This window comes from Aquila chrysaetos, chromosome 1, assembly GCF_900496995.4.
Source record: "Aquila chrysaetos chrysaetos chromosome 1, bAquChr1.4, whole genome shotgun sequence".
Taxonomy (NCBI): Eukaryota; Metazoa; Chordata; class Aves; order Accipitriformes; family Accipitridae; genus Aquila; species Aquila chrysaetos.
In genome coordinates, this window is record NC_044004.1 from 66,993,748 (window position 1) to 67,009,681 (window position 15,934).

General features: G+C 34.8%; 1 protein-coding gene across 4 annotated transcripts in view; it reads left to right on the forward strand.

Annotated features, from left to right (window-relative positions):
• The window catches only part of LRBA (LPS responsive beige-like anchor protein), a 431,577-nt gene that overhangs the window by 293,554 nt on the left and 122,089 nt on the right, over positions 1–15,934 (forward strand). For all 4 annotated transcript variants that reach the window (XM_030023944.2, XM_030023959.2, XM_030023952.2 and 1 more), the window contains one exon: positions 1,360–1,472. In XM_030023944.2, the coding sequence (XP_029879804.1) occupies positions 1,360–1,472 (113 nt within the window). The remainder of the gene's footprint in view (positions 1–1,359; positions 1,473–15,934) is intronic.

Consider the following 15,934-nt stretch of genomic DNA (forward strand, 5'->3'; position numbering starts at 1 on the left):
GCTGGCAGATTTTATAAAAGTAGGGTAGATCTGCTTGACTCCTTACTGCCGAAGTGGAATGAGGCAAGATCATGACACTGTTTTCTGTGGCTCTAGTGAATGATCCTTTTCAGCTTTAATATATTATTGAAATAATAAAGTGAATTCATACCTACTTGGTATCTGAGGTTAAAAGGAATAAAAAGACAACATTATGGAAGAAGGGAAAGTTTAGTTGCCCATGATGGGGACTTAAAAGATTGTTGTGATGGCTATCAATTTGAAACAAATAAAGACAGATAGCAGTGTCATGTAAGTAGCTTTAACCCTGAATAAGAGATAATGTGCAACATAACCAACTGATTAGGGAAAGAAAGGATCTGACTATACCATTTAAAAATTCTGCAAACCAGGATGGAAAAATCCTGAATGGTGTAAGAAAACTGGAAAAAGGAAAACCTACGTGGAGTTTTAGAAAATGTTTTCTGACAACCTGATAAATTGGGTTGTGAAATAATATTCCTGGGGAAGAAGTAAAAACCTGTCCTTTGAGACTTTAGAGGCCAGACTAGACAAAATCTGAGAGCATGCTGATTGGAGGTGATGTGAATGAATGAGCTTCTGCAACAGTATCATAAAAAGAGACAGGATCCATGTGAAAATTAAGCATTTTAAAATTATAAACCAGGCTATGTGGTGTATGTGTATGTATGGTATATGATTATTCTAATTGAACATTTTGTTTTTACTGGAAGAAGGATATTATTTCCATACAGGTGCATGAAGGTGCACGTGTGAACCTGAAACCAGAACAGATTTTCTGTTCTGGTAAATGTTGGCATATCCATAGGTGGTCAATGTTCAAGGAAGAATTCCCCTCAAAGTGTATTCTCTAGATGAAATGGTTATTACTTGCATAATTTCTCAATCTAAAATCCTGAGCTGCTTCATTTTGCTTTCGCGTATTGAATTTAATACAGTATGTAAAAATATTGCTTTAATTTTTAGTATCAACAAAAGTCATTGCCTCTTCATTTTTTGAAGTGTTTCACCTTAAAGAAACAGAAGACAAGATGACATAAACAAGGAAAGGAGAAATGCTTAGAAAATGAATGGATTTTACTGTCACTCTTACTGTATGCAAAAGAGTTTACAATTAAAGTGAAATGTGCTGCAACTTTTTAAATTAAATACTAGCAATTTGTGAACTTTTTCATTATCCTTTTTAATACAGCAAAGTAGAATATTGAAATGATAAAAGATCCGAAATAAATTACAGTTCTTTTGAAGAGTTTGTAAAGTTATATTGTATCTTTAGAGGTTGGTATTTTAGTTAAATATAACTCTTAACTCATGGTGGTTTTTTTTTGTTGTTGTCAGGTCGAACTTACAATGATTTAAATCAGTACCCTGTCTTCCCATGGGTTATCACCAACTATGAATCAGAGGAGTTGGACCTTACACTTCCTAGCAACTTCAGGGATTTGTCAAAGGTATTTGTCATCAGATATACCTTTTTTCTCTCCAGTATATAGCACAGTAGCTTTCAGTCTTGTTAATGTTTTCTGCTGCATTTGATACATTAATGTTAAATGCACAACCATTAACAGTGTTTCATTTCTGTATGCGTATGCTGATAATAGGGATCAGATTGTGGAAGAATGAATTATTGATGTATTCTTATTGCTTCTGATTGTATCAATTTAAAAATTGTTAATGGAAGGTGCTCTTAGTTGGAGCATATGCATTACATTTAATTTTGAATTTTAATGAAGTTAGGGATGCTGAGGCTGCTAAAGATTAAAAATTAGCCAAATAATTTCCCATTTTTCTGATGAGAATTGTGCTTTTTTAGTAGCAAAGCCTGTGATGCCATTATATTGTAAGTACTTTTAAATCATTGCCCTCATTCCCATGAGTAGAAACGTTATTTTTTCACTTCCTGTGTGTATCCCCTTCAGGTATGCTCAGGCAATGCTGTTGTCTTTTGTCAGACAGACATTCTCAGTTTTTAACAACTTTTCCAAACAACTCCTTTCTGGCAGTGTAGCCTTGTTTTTCTAAGGTTCTTTCCCAAACAAACATATGCAGATGCAATATTATACAGCCTGTTTAAAGCTTTATGTTTATTCTCTTTCAATGTTTTCCAAGAATGGAATATTTCATTTTACAAAGCAGAAGCATCTCTCATTTTCTCTGCAAAGACTAGGTGCACTGATCATCAAACAGGTTCTTTTTCTAAAAGCTAGCTATTAAGGGAAATGATTGGCACATGGAACTATATAGTTAATTAGTTGAAAAGGTGAAGAACGTATTTTAATTATAGCTTGTTTTTTACAAAAGTCTTCCATACAAATTGGTAATTTAATAGAAAAAAAAAGGCAGTTTTTAAAAGTTCTTGCTTTCAGTTCGCAATTGATTAAGCTAAACACAGGTCTGTGAAAATATCTGGAAAATTAATTTTTTTAGTATGGATTTAGTATTTTAACCTTAAAAAAGGTACTGTATAGTCATCAACTATATATACGTGTATATATGTGGATAGGTATGTGTATATAGATACACATTTGTGTGTATATTTGAAGACTATACCGTACCTTTTGTGGGTGTATATGTATGTACAAATAAAAATAAAGGAATGATGTTTTTAAGTCCACAGCAGAGATATACTGAGGTACTGTCATTGTAATATTTTCTAATAGTGTTATTTAATTTGAATAAGTCATGAACACTATGCTTTCTCAGAATGTCTGACTGACACAAATCCATATTCATGGGTAAACCTACACATATTTTTATAGTTTAACAAATCTTTTGAAGCTAAATAATATTTAAAAATCATTTCTTGATGTGGAATTTAGTAAATGCTTTCTTAATAACCCCCAGGCCAAAAAATATCTGAAGGTAGTTTACAACTAAAAATACCTATTGCCAGCCTAGAGTACACTCATGAATTACACTGAAGTGAAAATTGAAAACTTACGAGTAACATCAGCTCTGTGTAGCTTGAATTAGTACATAAATTAAATGTATTAATCATTAATAACTTCCTTGATTATGACATGATTTTTGCAACCTCATTTTCCATTAACTTTTGTTAAATGACACTTCTGCATATATCATGTCATTGTTAAAATAATTCAAGACAAAAAAAAAGGATTCTCCAGCTGCTATACTTCTGAGGCATCTCCTTTTAATTGTATTTTAATTTGTAAACTAGTCAATTCAGTCTGTGCTATAGCCTTAGTCTTTCTTCCTCCACCCTGAAATAGGACTAAGTGCAGCGTAGAGCAATTTTTCCTCATTTTAGGTTAGGTACCACTCTTGCCTCCATTAAGAAATTGGATAGCAAATCCACTCTTTTTATATGTGTTTTTTTATTAACAGTGACTGGTTATGTGGATTTCTCTGTTCATGAAAGTAGTCTTTGAGGATTACTAAGTATACTTTAAGTTCTGAGGGAATCTTTCCATTGCTATTGCTGAGAGAGGACATTACTTAGGGACGTTACCAAGTGGACATTACTTAGGTTGTATCTATATCTATACTTAACCTTCTCAGTCATATGTTTGAAAACTATGAACTTAATACAGGAAATAATTATTACAATATTAGATGTCAGTCATACTGTATTATGAGTAGAAGGAGTTTCATTTAATAATATTTAATCCTGTAAAATGATATTCTTGGGAGCTTTTAATCTTTAACAGGTGATTGGCAGAGAATTGCCCCTATTGTTAGGGAATAGTGAATATTTCTACATATGTGTATATTTAACATGGATTTTCCCTTATGTTTTGTTAAATGTTGTTGATCAGACAGTGCGTCTTGATCTCTAAAAATGTAACTGCTGTTCTGGATGAATGCCAGTCCTTCCCATATACACAATGAAAGTCTTTATGCCATACCTGTCTCAGATACAGCAGTTCAAGTTTTGGTTACTGTTTAGGCATTTGTAGCAGTATCTACTCTATGTAGTTTAAATGTTAAGCTTTGTGTCAGATGATGAATTCATGGCAAATATCTGAAAAACCTTGCTAATATTCAACTATGAAAATGTTTGACTGTCGTGTATATTGTGATATTTTCATTGTAGTACTGTTATCTTTGGGGTAATGCTTCAAAATAAGTGCTAATTATGTATTGTAGCATGTCTATGCTTTTTGCACTGCTAAACGTTTTAAAAATACTTAAAGATATTTCATTTTTACATTGTTTTAACAGTCTTTATTTCTTTTCCTTATCCACTTCCAGAAATGCATCACAATTTAGTGCTCTCACTGAGTAAAGAAAAGGAAAACTTTGATTTTGGTCTGGCAGAAAGGATGTCAGGTCAATATTTCTACTTTTTTTGGTACCTAAGAAAATTAAAAATGAAGAATTTTTCTTTCTTTTTTTTTTTTTTTTAGAAATTGCAAGTTAAGGTTAGGTATTATAAAGTGTCAAATATGAATAACAGTTTTGTTAATATGTTAGCTAGAAGTCCACAGTTAGTACAGATTTAAAGAACTGCAGTGTATAGGTTAAACCAACACTTAACTATAGGCTAAACCAACATGTATTTAAGCAGCTTCTTATGGCATTGTTTTGAACATCAGTCACACAATGATAAACCAAAGCAACTGAAATGGATTGTGGTTAATATTACTGTCAGCCTGACGAATGCTCCTGACAAATGCCAGGAGTGCACTGCCAGTCTGTTACCCTGCTTTGACTCCAGTGTTTATTTCTTAAGAGGTGACTATGGTTTGGAATGAGTATTACGTATTATATTTATAGCTGCATATATTTTATTTATACAACAGACACAGTTTCCCACCAGAACGCGTCCCATTTTCTGCATTACTTACATTATTCAAAAGCACATTTTTTTTCCTTTTCTTTATTCAGTGGAAGCAATAAATTACGTTGTGTTTCTATACTTGGATAAGGAAAAAAAAGGAAGTAAAAACCTGACATATCAAAGCATGATTTTATACTCTAAGAAGTTTGTTACAAGATCTTGCTGTATGCAAGCAGCTTTTGATAATATTTCTTTCATAAGGCACAAAATTTCTGTAAGATCATAAACTGACACTACTAGAAGAAGAAAATTATGCCATTCTTAAATCTTCTTTTGTCTTCATTATAGCTACATGTGTACATAATAATATTTTTATTCTAATTTTTATCATTTTCATGCAGTATTTGCTAAATCATCATCAATTTTATAGTGGCTGTTATGTATGTAATGAATTCTTTTCCAGTCAAGTGTACAAAAGCAACAAATAGCTCTCACCTTCAGTGAAGTGAGGTGTTTAATTGGTATGTGGGAGCCACTGATACCCAATACACTTTGGCAGAAGAGAAGTAATAGATTTTTTTTTTACTATGACAAATTAGACTAGTTTTTTTATTCTAATGTAAACTTCACTGTTGTCTGTTCTTCAGTATGCCACCCTGAATTCTGTTGCAGGGTGTTCATTTCAGGAGCAGAAATTCATTGCACATGTAACTTGGGCTGCATATTTTACCCTGCAAGGAAACAGAGTGGGATGTGCATGAAATTTGCTTAGTTATCTCTTGTTACCCCTTGGCAAAGAGATAGAAAGTAACAAATGTTTTGATATGCACCTATTATACTTTTGCAAACTTTTTAAAGAACTCTTTTGTCTAGAGAGGCATTAAAACTTGTACAGGCATTCTATGAACCAGTGCTTTTCATGTAGGAAATGAAAATTGTTTTATTCAGCTCATGCTCCAACACAAAATCAATGCCGGTTACTACCAGTTAAAACTGATAAACTCACCAGAAGGACTCAGTGTCCTTCTAAGTATAAAGCATGTTCCAAAATGGGACACTAAAGGAAGGTGAGAGCAACAGTGTGAGATCTAACGATAGTGGGTGCAGTGGTGATGACTTATTTTGATATGCAATTACGTCTGGAATTTAGGCACTGAAACCTATGATGCTTGATACTGTTGGGCTCAGCATCTGCCTTGGTTGCCTTGTTGCTTGTATTTTAGGCAGTAAATTTGTCATCTGTACCTGTGACAAAAGATACCACTTAATTCAAAAGCATTCCAAAGCCAGACAGGATAAGCTCAGATGGAAGGTACAAATTTTTTTCCTTTCAGGGCAGTCCATGTGAATCCCTGCTTAAAACAGGACAGTACAGAAATAAAATATTTCAAACTTTGTATCAAAATCCCTGGCAGTTAAGAAGAGGTCTGATATATTTTCTAGAACTTTGGATCACCTCAAGAAACAGTGGTAGAGATATCAAGACCAGCCCTCATCTACAGTCACCCTGCAGCAGTGATATCTGAAAAGGAGACACGTTTTTCACTATTCATTTCTTACCCTGTTATGGATTTTGATATTTTTAGTATAAAGTATATTTGTCAGATTCTCTAAATTATCAGATAACAAGTTATCATGCTTCTTTGAGGAGAGGGACACTCCATCCTCTCTAAAATTGCATGCAGAATAGGGAACAGTTGAGAGAAATTATTACAGAAACTGGTTTATAACCTTGTTGTAGATGTACATTTGATCTCCGTACCTGTTTGTGCAAAGTGGTTGACAGATCTAGACATTTGACATAATCATGTTAAAAGAAACTTCTAGGGGAAGGGAAGCATTCAAACAGGAAGCAATACTCTGAGCAGTACCTTGATTTTTAGGGATGCATGTGTTGTACCATTTAGGAAACCATAAAAGAGCACAATCTAGCTGAGAGAACAAAGATCAATCTTTCCTCTTTGAATATAAAGACAGAGAGGTAAAAAGAGTTGGGGGGGGAAGGGAATTGCAATTGTGATTGGGGTCTTTGCTTGTGATATGAGAACTCAAAAGTCAAGTCCTTCTTTGAAGAAAGCTGTGCAAGAGTATGAAGTTCTCTTGTTCACATCCTAGCACAGTGCTATAATTTTAGGACTATTATGGACTTTCTTTGTTTGGACCAGAAAATCTATTGTGGAATTAGAAATTGTATCAGTTAATCAAGTGCTGAGTAGTCTGTTATATTCTCATGAAAAGTTTTGGTTTAATAACGTAAGTTTTTCCCATTTCTAAATGGGGGGAAAGTGATTTTGTGAGACTCTCAAATGCCAGTAACACTCAGACAGATTCCGTCAGGGACTTTTGTGAATGATAAAATCGGTCAATTATTCTTTCTGACAGCTAAGACAATCTGTTTTATCATTTCCTTTAGCACATTTGCCAAAATTAAGAGACAAAGCTGCAAATGGTCCCATGGGTCTGTGACTGATCTGCTACAGTCGTCTGTTTTCTAGGTCCCAAGGATTTTTTTGCAGCACCATGGTCAGGTACCCACGCACAGACCAAGTCCTCATGTCGGCCAGCCCACGCTCGGGTGGATCAGGACCACGGACAGGGGCCTCCCTAGGCAAATTCAAGCAGTTCTGTTGAAAAGCAAGAACATAGCCACGAGGAAGACTTGTTCATTTAAATTAAGTAGTTGTTGGATTGTCAAGCCCGACTTATACATGATCCTTAGAGACACAAAACTGTTTGCTGTGTCTGAAACAATTCTAGCCCTTTCAGATTGTAGTATCAATCTCTGCTTGATACGCACTTGTTTCACTTTCAAAGACAGAGTTTTTTGTGCGGTTTTGTTGGTTTGAGCTTCATACAGCATCTATCTCAGGACCTTTTTCAGAATAAACATGTGATTTCCATGCATGTTTAGCAGCCCACTCCTCCACAACTCCTATGGAGACCTGCTGAGACTGAAACTTCACCCAGATACATCTCTGAAATGATATATCAAAACATACTTTCTGAAATCCTACTCTTAGTCTAGATAGAATTTTTAAAACATTCTGGGAATTTCCATTGCTCTATTACAGTGTCATAACCATTCTTTTATATCTTTCTCTTTTTTTTCCTTGTCATTAGTTGGTTATTCTCTGTGTCAAACCACGTCCTCTAAAGAACAGATAAGTGGATAATCGAGTGCATCTCTCTACCAGTCTTACTTTTGCTTCCCTGTTCTCTTCTTTTCCCACCAGAGGCTTATTTTTTGAAGTCACAAGAAGCATACTCTTTGCACTTCAGATGCATATAGCAGTTTCTAGGATCACTTAATTCTTTTCAAGCAATTTTTATTTATTTATATATATTTTTTACATTTATTTAGAGCAAAAGCCAAGTTTACAGGATCAATAAGAATCGTTTTGGTCATGAGCCTAATAATCTTAATCTTCCCTGCCTCAAGGAGGAGTATTGTTTGGAATACAGAAATACTCAAAGACAAAAAAGGGCTGACTTTTCCAAGTCAGGCAATTACAATGCCATACCCTCCTCACCGCCTGCAAGCAGCTTGATTTCTCCTTGTGATTCCCAGGGACATGCAACTTCCTTTCTCCCTGACCTTTTGGAAGTGTACAACACATAACAGCTCTCTTCAGTTTGTCTTCCTGGTAGTATTAAGGTGTAGTAATACCTCAAATACACAGTGTGTGATGCATTCAGTTGTGCTAAACAATTGAATAAACCTTATGTAAAAGTGTATGTGTGCTTAATTAGTTTGCAAGTTTGCAGTTCAGCAGTGCATTGTTTTGGAATCTGCTCCAGATGGGTGTAATAGCATTTGATACTATTGTTAGTAATATGAATGCATGGAGATTTTTCCTTTACATTCAAATTCTTCCAAGGTTTTAGGTGAACTGAGGTGTATCCTCTCACTAATATATTGCTAAAACATCACTAATATTGCTAAACATAGTTTTTCTTCACTTTTTATGCTTAGGATTAGCTTATGATCCAATTTTGAACTGTGGACTTTGGGAATCTCCTGTGTTTTGCACCTTTAAATATTATTTATACTGACATGTTCAGACATTCTAGTTATTAGACCACCTTTAGATCAGTTTTTCCTGACTCTTCTTGTCTCAAAGGAATGTGTAAGCTCTTACAAAATCTTAATAATAAACCATATGTGCAAATACTTTTAACTTAATTTTCATGCACACAACTATTGTCTGCTTTTATTCCAGCCCTTTATTTAATTCTCAGTTTCTGAAGAATAGAAAATTGAGCTTTTAAAAAATTTTTATAACATAATGTGATCTGGTAAACTTCATGACGTGGTTTCTGGTAAATAGGGTCTTTTCAAAGAAAGCTTGTAAGGACTGACAACTATTTAAAAAAGCATGTTTACATAAAACGGTCAGTGGTTTTAGTATGTATTGATTATATTAAATTTATTTTAGAAAAGACTGAGATAAGAGGATTATGGAATTTCATCTCATGTGCAGTACGTCAGGAAATAGCCAGGGATCCTACATTTGATAAAAATGCTGATCACAGTCAGCTGGTTATATTTGTCACTTATTTAAAGGAGCTGCTGGGACATAGTTGTCTGTACCCTAAGCTGTGCATGCAAGTATTAAATGAAGTGGCTGGTAGCTATTTATCAGTGTTTCTTCACTAGTGTAAATAAAATGATGTAACTAAACGAAGAAATCATTTGCATGTAAAAGTAACTGCAAGTTTGTTGTACTGGAGTGCTCTTGACTGGCTTTTATTGTATCACGTGCACCAGTCCGTGTATGTGGGTGTTGTGGTTTAACCCCAGCCAGCAGCTAAGCACCATGTAGCCGCTCACTCACTTGCCCCCCCACCCAGTGGGATGGGGGAGAGAATCGGGGAAAAAAAAGTAAAACTCTTGGGTTGAGATAAGAACTGTTTAATAGGACAGAAAGGAAGAAAATTGTAATGAGAATAATAACAATAATAAAATGACAATAATAATAATAAAAGAATTGGAATATACAAAACAAGTGATGCACAATGCAATTACTCACCACTCGCTGACCGATGCCCAGTTAGTTCCCAAGCAGTGATCTGCCCTCCTTCCCAACACACCCCAGTTTATATACTGGGCATGATGTCACATGGTATGGAATACCCCTTTGGCCAGTTTGGGTCAGCTGCCCTGGCTGTGTCCCCTCCCAACTTCTTGTGCCCCTCCAGCCTTCTTGCTGGCTGGGCATGAGAAGCTGAAAAGTCCTTGACTTAGTCTAAACGCTACCTAGCAACAACTGAAAACATCAGTGTGTTATCAACATTATTCTCATCCTAAATGCAAAACATAACACTGTACCAGCTACTAGAAAGAAGATTAACTCTATCCCAGCCAAAACCAGGACAGTGGGAAGATACTGAGTTGTTTAGTATGAAGTCGTAAGAGAGGAGCTGGTCCAGAAGCTCATCTAGCCTAATATTTTGCCTCTATCAACAGCCAGTAGCAGGAGCCTAGTGAAAAAAGAAAAGAGAGAGGGCATGTAAAGCATAAAGCATCATCCTTCCCTTCACATAACCTCCCAGGTTTGGCAACCAGAAGTTTAACTACTTTGTCAACTGGAGAAATAATTTAGACAGTCATGGTTAGTGGCCACTGATGGACTGGTGGTCTAGTTGCCTTTTTTTTAAAAAAAACCCCCTATTTATGTTTGTTCTGCATTTCTCCCTGAAGAAATGAATCTAGCAACTTAATTATATGAGAAGGTATTGTTTTCTTTGCTTTGTAACTAGGGTAATTATGGCAATTTTTTTTGTTTGATCTCTGTGGACCATATGAAGTCTTGCTTGCTTGCAACTCTTATCTATACTTGAAAATTATTTTAGTTTTAGGTCAACATAAAAAGAAGAGGAAGTATTCTTCAGAACTTGCTTTACATTGTTGTCCCATTTGTTTCCCTTCTCCCTACAAATTTTCAAGTATCATAATTATTTGAAATACCTATATTCCAAATAATGGATTAGAATTATAACTATGAGCATAATGACCTGCCAGTTCTAAAGGGGAAGAAGCTTAACTAGATGGAACAATAACAAATATCCAGAGGATGTCTACTCAACAAATTCACCAGAAATGTGTGTTGACTTTAGTGATTGGAAAAGAAGGTAGCACAGCTCTATGAATTTTTCTGATTTCATATGTTGATGTCAAAGTTGGTAGAGCACACTCACTAATACTCATAATTATTGCAGTTTCAACATTGCATATACAAAAAGTGTTTGACCGTAGGATTCCTTATTTCACTGAGAAACCACATGAAATTCAGGTAGCTGCTTGTGTTGAAATTCTCAGAAACTGAGTATTATAAGTGACTAAAATACGATTTACAATTAATAGTAAAAAATTGTAAATCAGGTTAGAATTGGAGCAGAAATTACTGTGTATCACCTAAATGCTCACTGGGGAAGGATACAAAAGTTCTGTCAAGTTCTGTCCTTTTGGGTTCAGCCAAATTTTGACATCTGAATTCATAGTTGCCACCTCCTAGCCTAGTCTTTGATGTAGGATTTGGTCATCTGGTGTGAAAGCAGTGCTTTTGGGAATGAATTGGTAAGGATTGTTTTTCTCCTTGGTAGATTGTTTCCATTTTTTAAATCTTTCCTGGAGCAGCTCAAGGACCAGTTTAGTTGATCAGTGAGGACATTTCAAACACTTCAGCCAGTAATTGTGTCTGTTGTTTTCGTTGGGATACAGTTCTTTAATGAATTTGAGTTAGATATGGATTAAAGTTAAGATGCCCTCTAAAGAAGATGGAGGAGTTGGAGGACCTAATTTTTAAGAAAGAAGTACTCAGTTGTTTGAGAAGAAGAATGGTGAGTTCTAGCAGTGAGAATCGGTTCAGAGGCAAGTATAGCATTTTGTGGCTGTTCTCAAACAGAAAAATGATGCATGAAAGAGTAGTGATCTACATTATATGAGTTTATTCCCAGATATTTCCCAGTTGACCTAAGTTAATAAAGTTTGGGTATAATTAAACTTTTGCATCTTGTCTTTATATCTGTGTCTGGGAAAAAGTTTTACTCAGATGATCAGGAAGTCCCACTGACAATATTACAAGTATTGGCTAGTTCTGGGAGTTAATTATGTGTTGGTAATACATAAAGTAACTAAACAAGCAATCCTCTAAAAATGCAGTTGTGGTTAGATTGCAGCAGAGTATACAGCACTTGGCATATTTACAACACTGAGAAGTCTAACACTGGAACACTGAACACATTTCAGATATCTGTATATTAGAATACATTGATAAGTGGGCAGGCTGCAGAGAAGTCTTAAGGCTGGAAGAAATGCCTTAAAATGGAAGACCTGAAGAGCTCAATTTCTTTTGTTTATTAAAAGGTCTAATTATAGTCTATAAGTATCTTTATATACAGAAAATACTGGGTAAGTAGAGACTCTGTGGTATGTCAGAGAGACACGTAACAAGATGTCTTTGGTAACACACCAGTAAATTCATAGACGAACTGAAGTACGTATTTTTTAGAATGAGGATCACAATTATCAGTAGAAAAAGCTTCCAAGAAAAATAGCAGATTGTCTGTGTACTCAAGAGTCAGATGCCTTTCTGGAAAGCAGGTTAGCCAAATACAGCTCATGTTATAATCAAGTGTAAACAGTTGGGCTCAAAATCATGTAATGGAAAGGCATTTAATGGCTTGTCATACAAACACAAGGCTAGATGAGATCACCTAATGGTCCCCCTGCTCCTTTAAGCCCAATGAATATATGAAAAATATCAGTAATGAAAACCAGATAGTCATCTTGAAAATAAAATGTATGAAAACCAAACATCATACTTGGCAAGGATGCTACAAAACATAATTCAATGATACAGACAATGGTATTCACAGGAATCCAAATACCTGATTGGATATGGATAAGAAAATGGTATAAGAAATCACAAGGAAAAGCTTTTTTTCTCCCCTCCCCCGCTTTTTGCTTTTTGTCTTTTTTCTTTTTTTTTTTTTTTTAGTGTCTGTCTTTCCTTTTTTTATTTTTTCATGGTGAAGAACTTTTGAAATACAAATTTTAAAGAATAATATTTTCATTATTTTTTAAATCTTTCTATTTGCACTGGTCAGCATGGACTTCATTTCTGGAACTGCCTACTTTTCAGAACTCACAGGCACTTGCATAGATGTCCTGATTTCCAGTAGTAATTGTTAAGATTGCCATCTTCAGCAAAAGACGTAACAGTTAACAGTGAAGATGAAACTAGGGTATCTTGACTACTTACTGTTTGCAGTAATTAAATGCAATTTACTGCCATAGTACTCTAGTCTTTCATGGATTTTGAATATTAATGAGTTAAAAAGTCTTCCCAGTATTACAATGGATAGGAGACAGTAAAAGTGGCAATGTTTGTTTTAATAACAGAAGCCTGTTTAAAAGCCAATAACAAAAGGCAGCATGAGTAAGAACAGGGTATGTCTGTTTCTTTGGAGTAACACTATTTAAAAAATAAAAACACATTAGATAGGAATAAAAAGCACCTCTTTTTCTTCTTAAATGTGTAACTGTAAATAAACATCGTAATTCTTTATAAGACTTCAGTCTGCTTATGTTAGGTCATTAACAATTTTCCAAAATGTGTGTATTCTTGAACATGAGCAACAGAATCCAGGAGAGATTCTGCCCTATGCAGAGGAGCAGTGAGCGTTCTGCTTTCTTCTGTTGGGTGCAACAGGGTCTCTTCTGAAAATGGAGGCAAGATGGGCCACTGTTCCAATGTCTGGCACAGAGTAAGATTAAGAACCAACAAATATAACTGTACACCATAGTGTCTGGACATATTTAACAGCAGTAGATGGTAAGAGTCAGAGTGTTTTCTCAGTTATTTTTCAACAGACCGTTTTTCTTTGTTGTGACTCAAAGCAAGCAACCAAGCTTGGTCCAAAGACTGAGATTTACTGTATTCGGTTCTTGGTCAAAATGTGAGGTTTATTTATTTTGAGGTATTCCTAGATTTGAGAGCACTTGAAAAATTGATATCAAATGAGTTTGGTTTTTTTAAGAATAGCTTGTAACTTTCATATTTGTAGCACGTGTTATAACAACCACTTTGGGTCAAAAACCAGGTGATCATGCCTTTCGAAAAGAGAAAACAAAAACTTCCTTACCCCAATTCTTCCTCCAGTTTGGACCCTTTTTTGAATGAACTCTGACTTGAAAACCATATGCATTCTTCATTTTTCAATGCAGTTTGAAAACTTAGCAGCCATAAGTGATTTCTTTTTTGGTCTTGACTCCTGTAATCTCAGCCATTGTTTTTGCTTGTTGGGATTTTTCTACCTCTACTTTTCTTTTTTCCCCCATCTAAATAAGTATTTTTAATTGGTGAACTAATATCTATTTTTCCACTCTGAAAAGAGGTACTGCAAAGAAAATATATTCTGGAATTTCTGGATATGAAAGCTTTTCAGCTTGTTCTTCCTTAGTGGTCTGTAGCCATAGGGAAGCCAGTGTGAGTAGTGTAGATTTGTGGTCTCACAGCTACATCTAGCATAGCTTAGTTTGGAGTTAACTCTTTTTCCTTTGGTGTTTACCCAAAGGGGAGGGAATCTAGTATGCAATCATGACTCCCTGTTAATTTGAAATATGAAATAATTACAAAATTTCAATTCATTTGTTTACTAAATTAAAAGTCAGAGGGTATTTGAATATTCCTTTTATGTGCTTTATTCTGTAGCTCAAGCTTAGTTAACTGTTCACAGTGCAGTGCAACACACTAGAATCACCTCATCCTTAGAAGCAGTTGTCAGAAAAATATGGGCCTGGCTGGTAGAATGTATTAGCCCAATACATTGTCTCCATTTTATTATGAAGCTGCTGGGGAAGCTGTGATATACAGCACTGTCATTACAGATCTATTGTTAGAAGGGTTCTACAGTCTTCTGTGCACTGCCATTAATTTATAGCAGTAAACAATATGTAGCCCTCCAACTGCAGCAAAGCAGAATCTTTTAATGAGGTGGATGTTATTACCACAATAAATCAGTGCATTCGTGTAATGTATAATTCAATGTGTGTATTCCCACTGTAACTTCTCTGAGTAAGCTGATAGTGTATCATTGTCAGTGCACAGCTCCACGGTTCTTTTTTTTTCCCTAAGCTTTCTTTCATTTGGGGACTTTTTTTATTTGCTTGCAAATAAATGTGACATGTCTTGATAGTTGTCCTGTTGCAGGCTTCAGAAACCAACTGTAACAATAACAGCCAAAATCAATACTGTGGATTCTGGCTATATGGATCTCTGCATGATACCATTTTTTTTTTTTAAAAAGAGAATGAAATCAATTCTAATTGGGTTTAGCTTTGCTTTATATTCAAGGAGTGTAATTCTATAACTATTGATTTGGGCTATACTCATTTGGAGAGTAATAAAAATAGGGGCAGAAAAAGAGAATACATAAAATGTTACAGAACCATACAGCACAACACTGTTTCTCTTTTTAATTTATATAATTTGTCTACCGATGACCTTCTTTCTTCTTTTTTCCCTCAAGCATAGCTGAGTCTTTAGGGAAAATCAGTACAGATGGAGATTCCAAAATGGTTCTTGCAAAAAAGAGACTTCTTGGAGTCAGTTTCATTCTTCCCTGGAATAAATTTGCTAAATCAGATAAAAATCCTTTTATACAGGAACCACTTCTTTTAAAGGGTTATATTTCAAATTAGTGAACTGCAAAAATAGTAATTAACCTAAGATGTTTTCTTTATCCTACTGCAATGTGAAAGGTGCTCTAAGTAAAAAATGTAAGATTAGATCTTAGGTCATTCATAGATCTAATCTATCCTAGAAGAGAAAATACTTCAAAGCTTGTATGCCAAATTTCACATGAGCTGGAAAGAAGCAGTTATTTGAATAATAATAATCTGAATAGTGGACATAGTTTTTTAGTTGAACTATGCTTGAATTAATGACTAGGTTACTGATACTTTTGTTCAAGGACTTTTCTTTTAAAGTCTTTCCTTACCTTGTAGTGTATTCTTAAATATATTTATTCTTGCAGAGCAGAAAGAAGAAAATATTTTTGCATGTTTATTCTTCGGTTACACTTGAATGCATCCATTGTCTGTACAGACGGGCATCATTTACATTAATAACATACAAACAGTGTGCTCAATATGTATACAAAATTGTA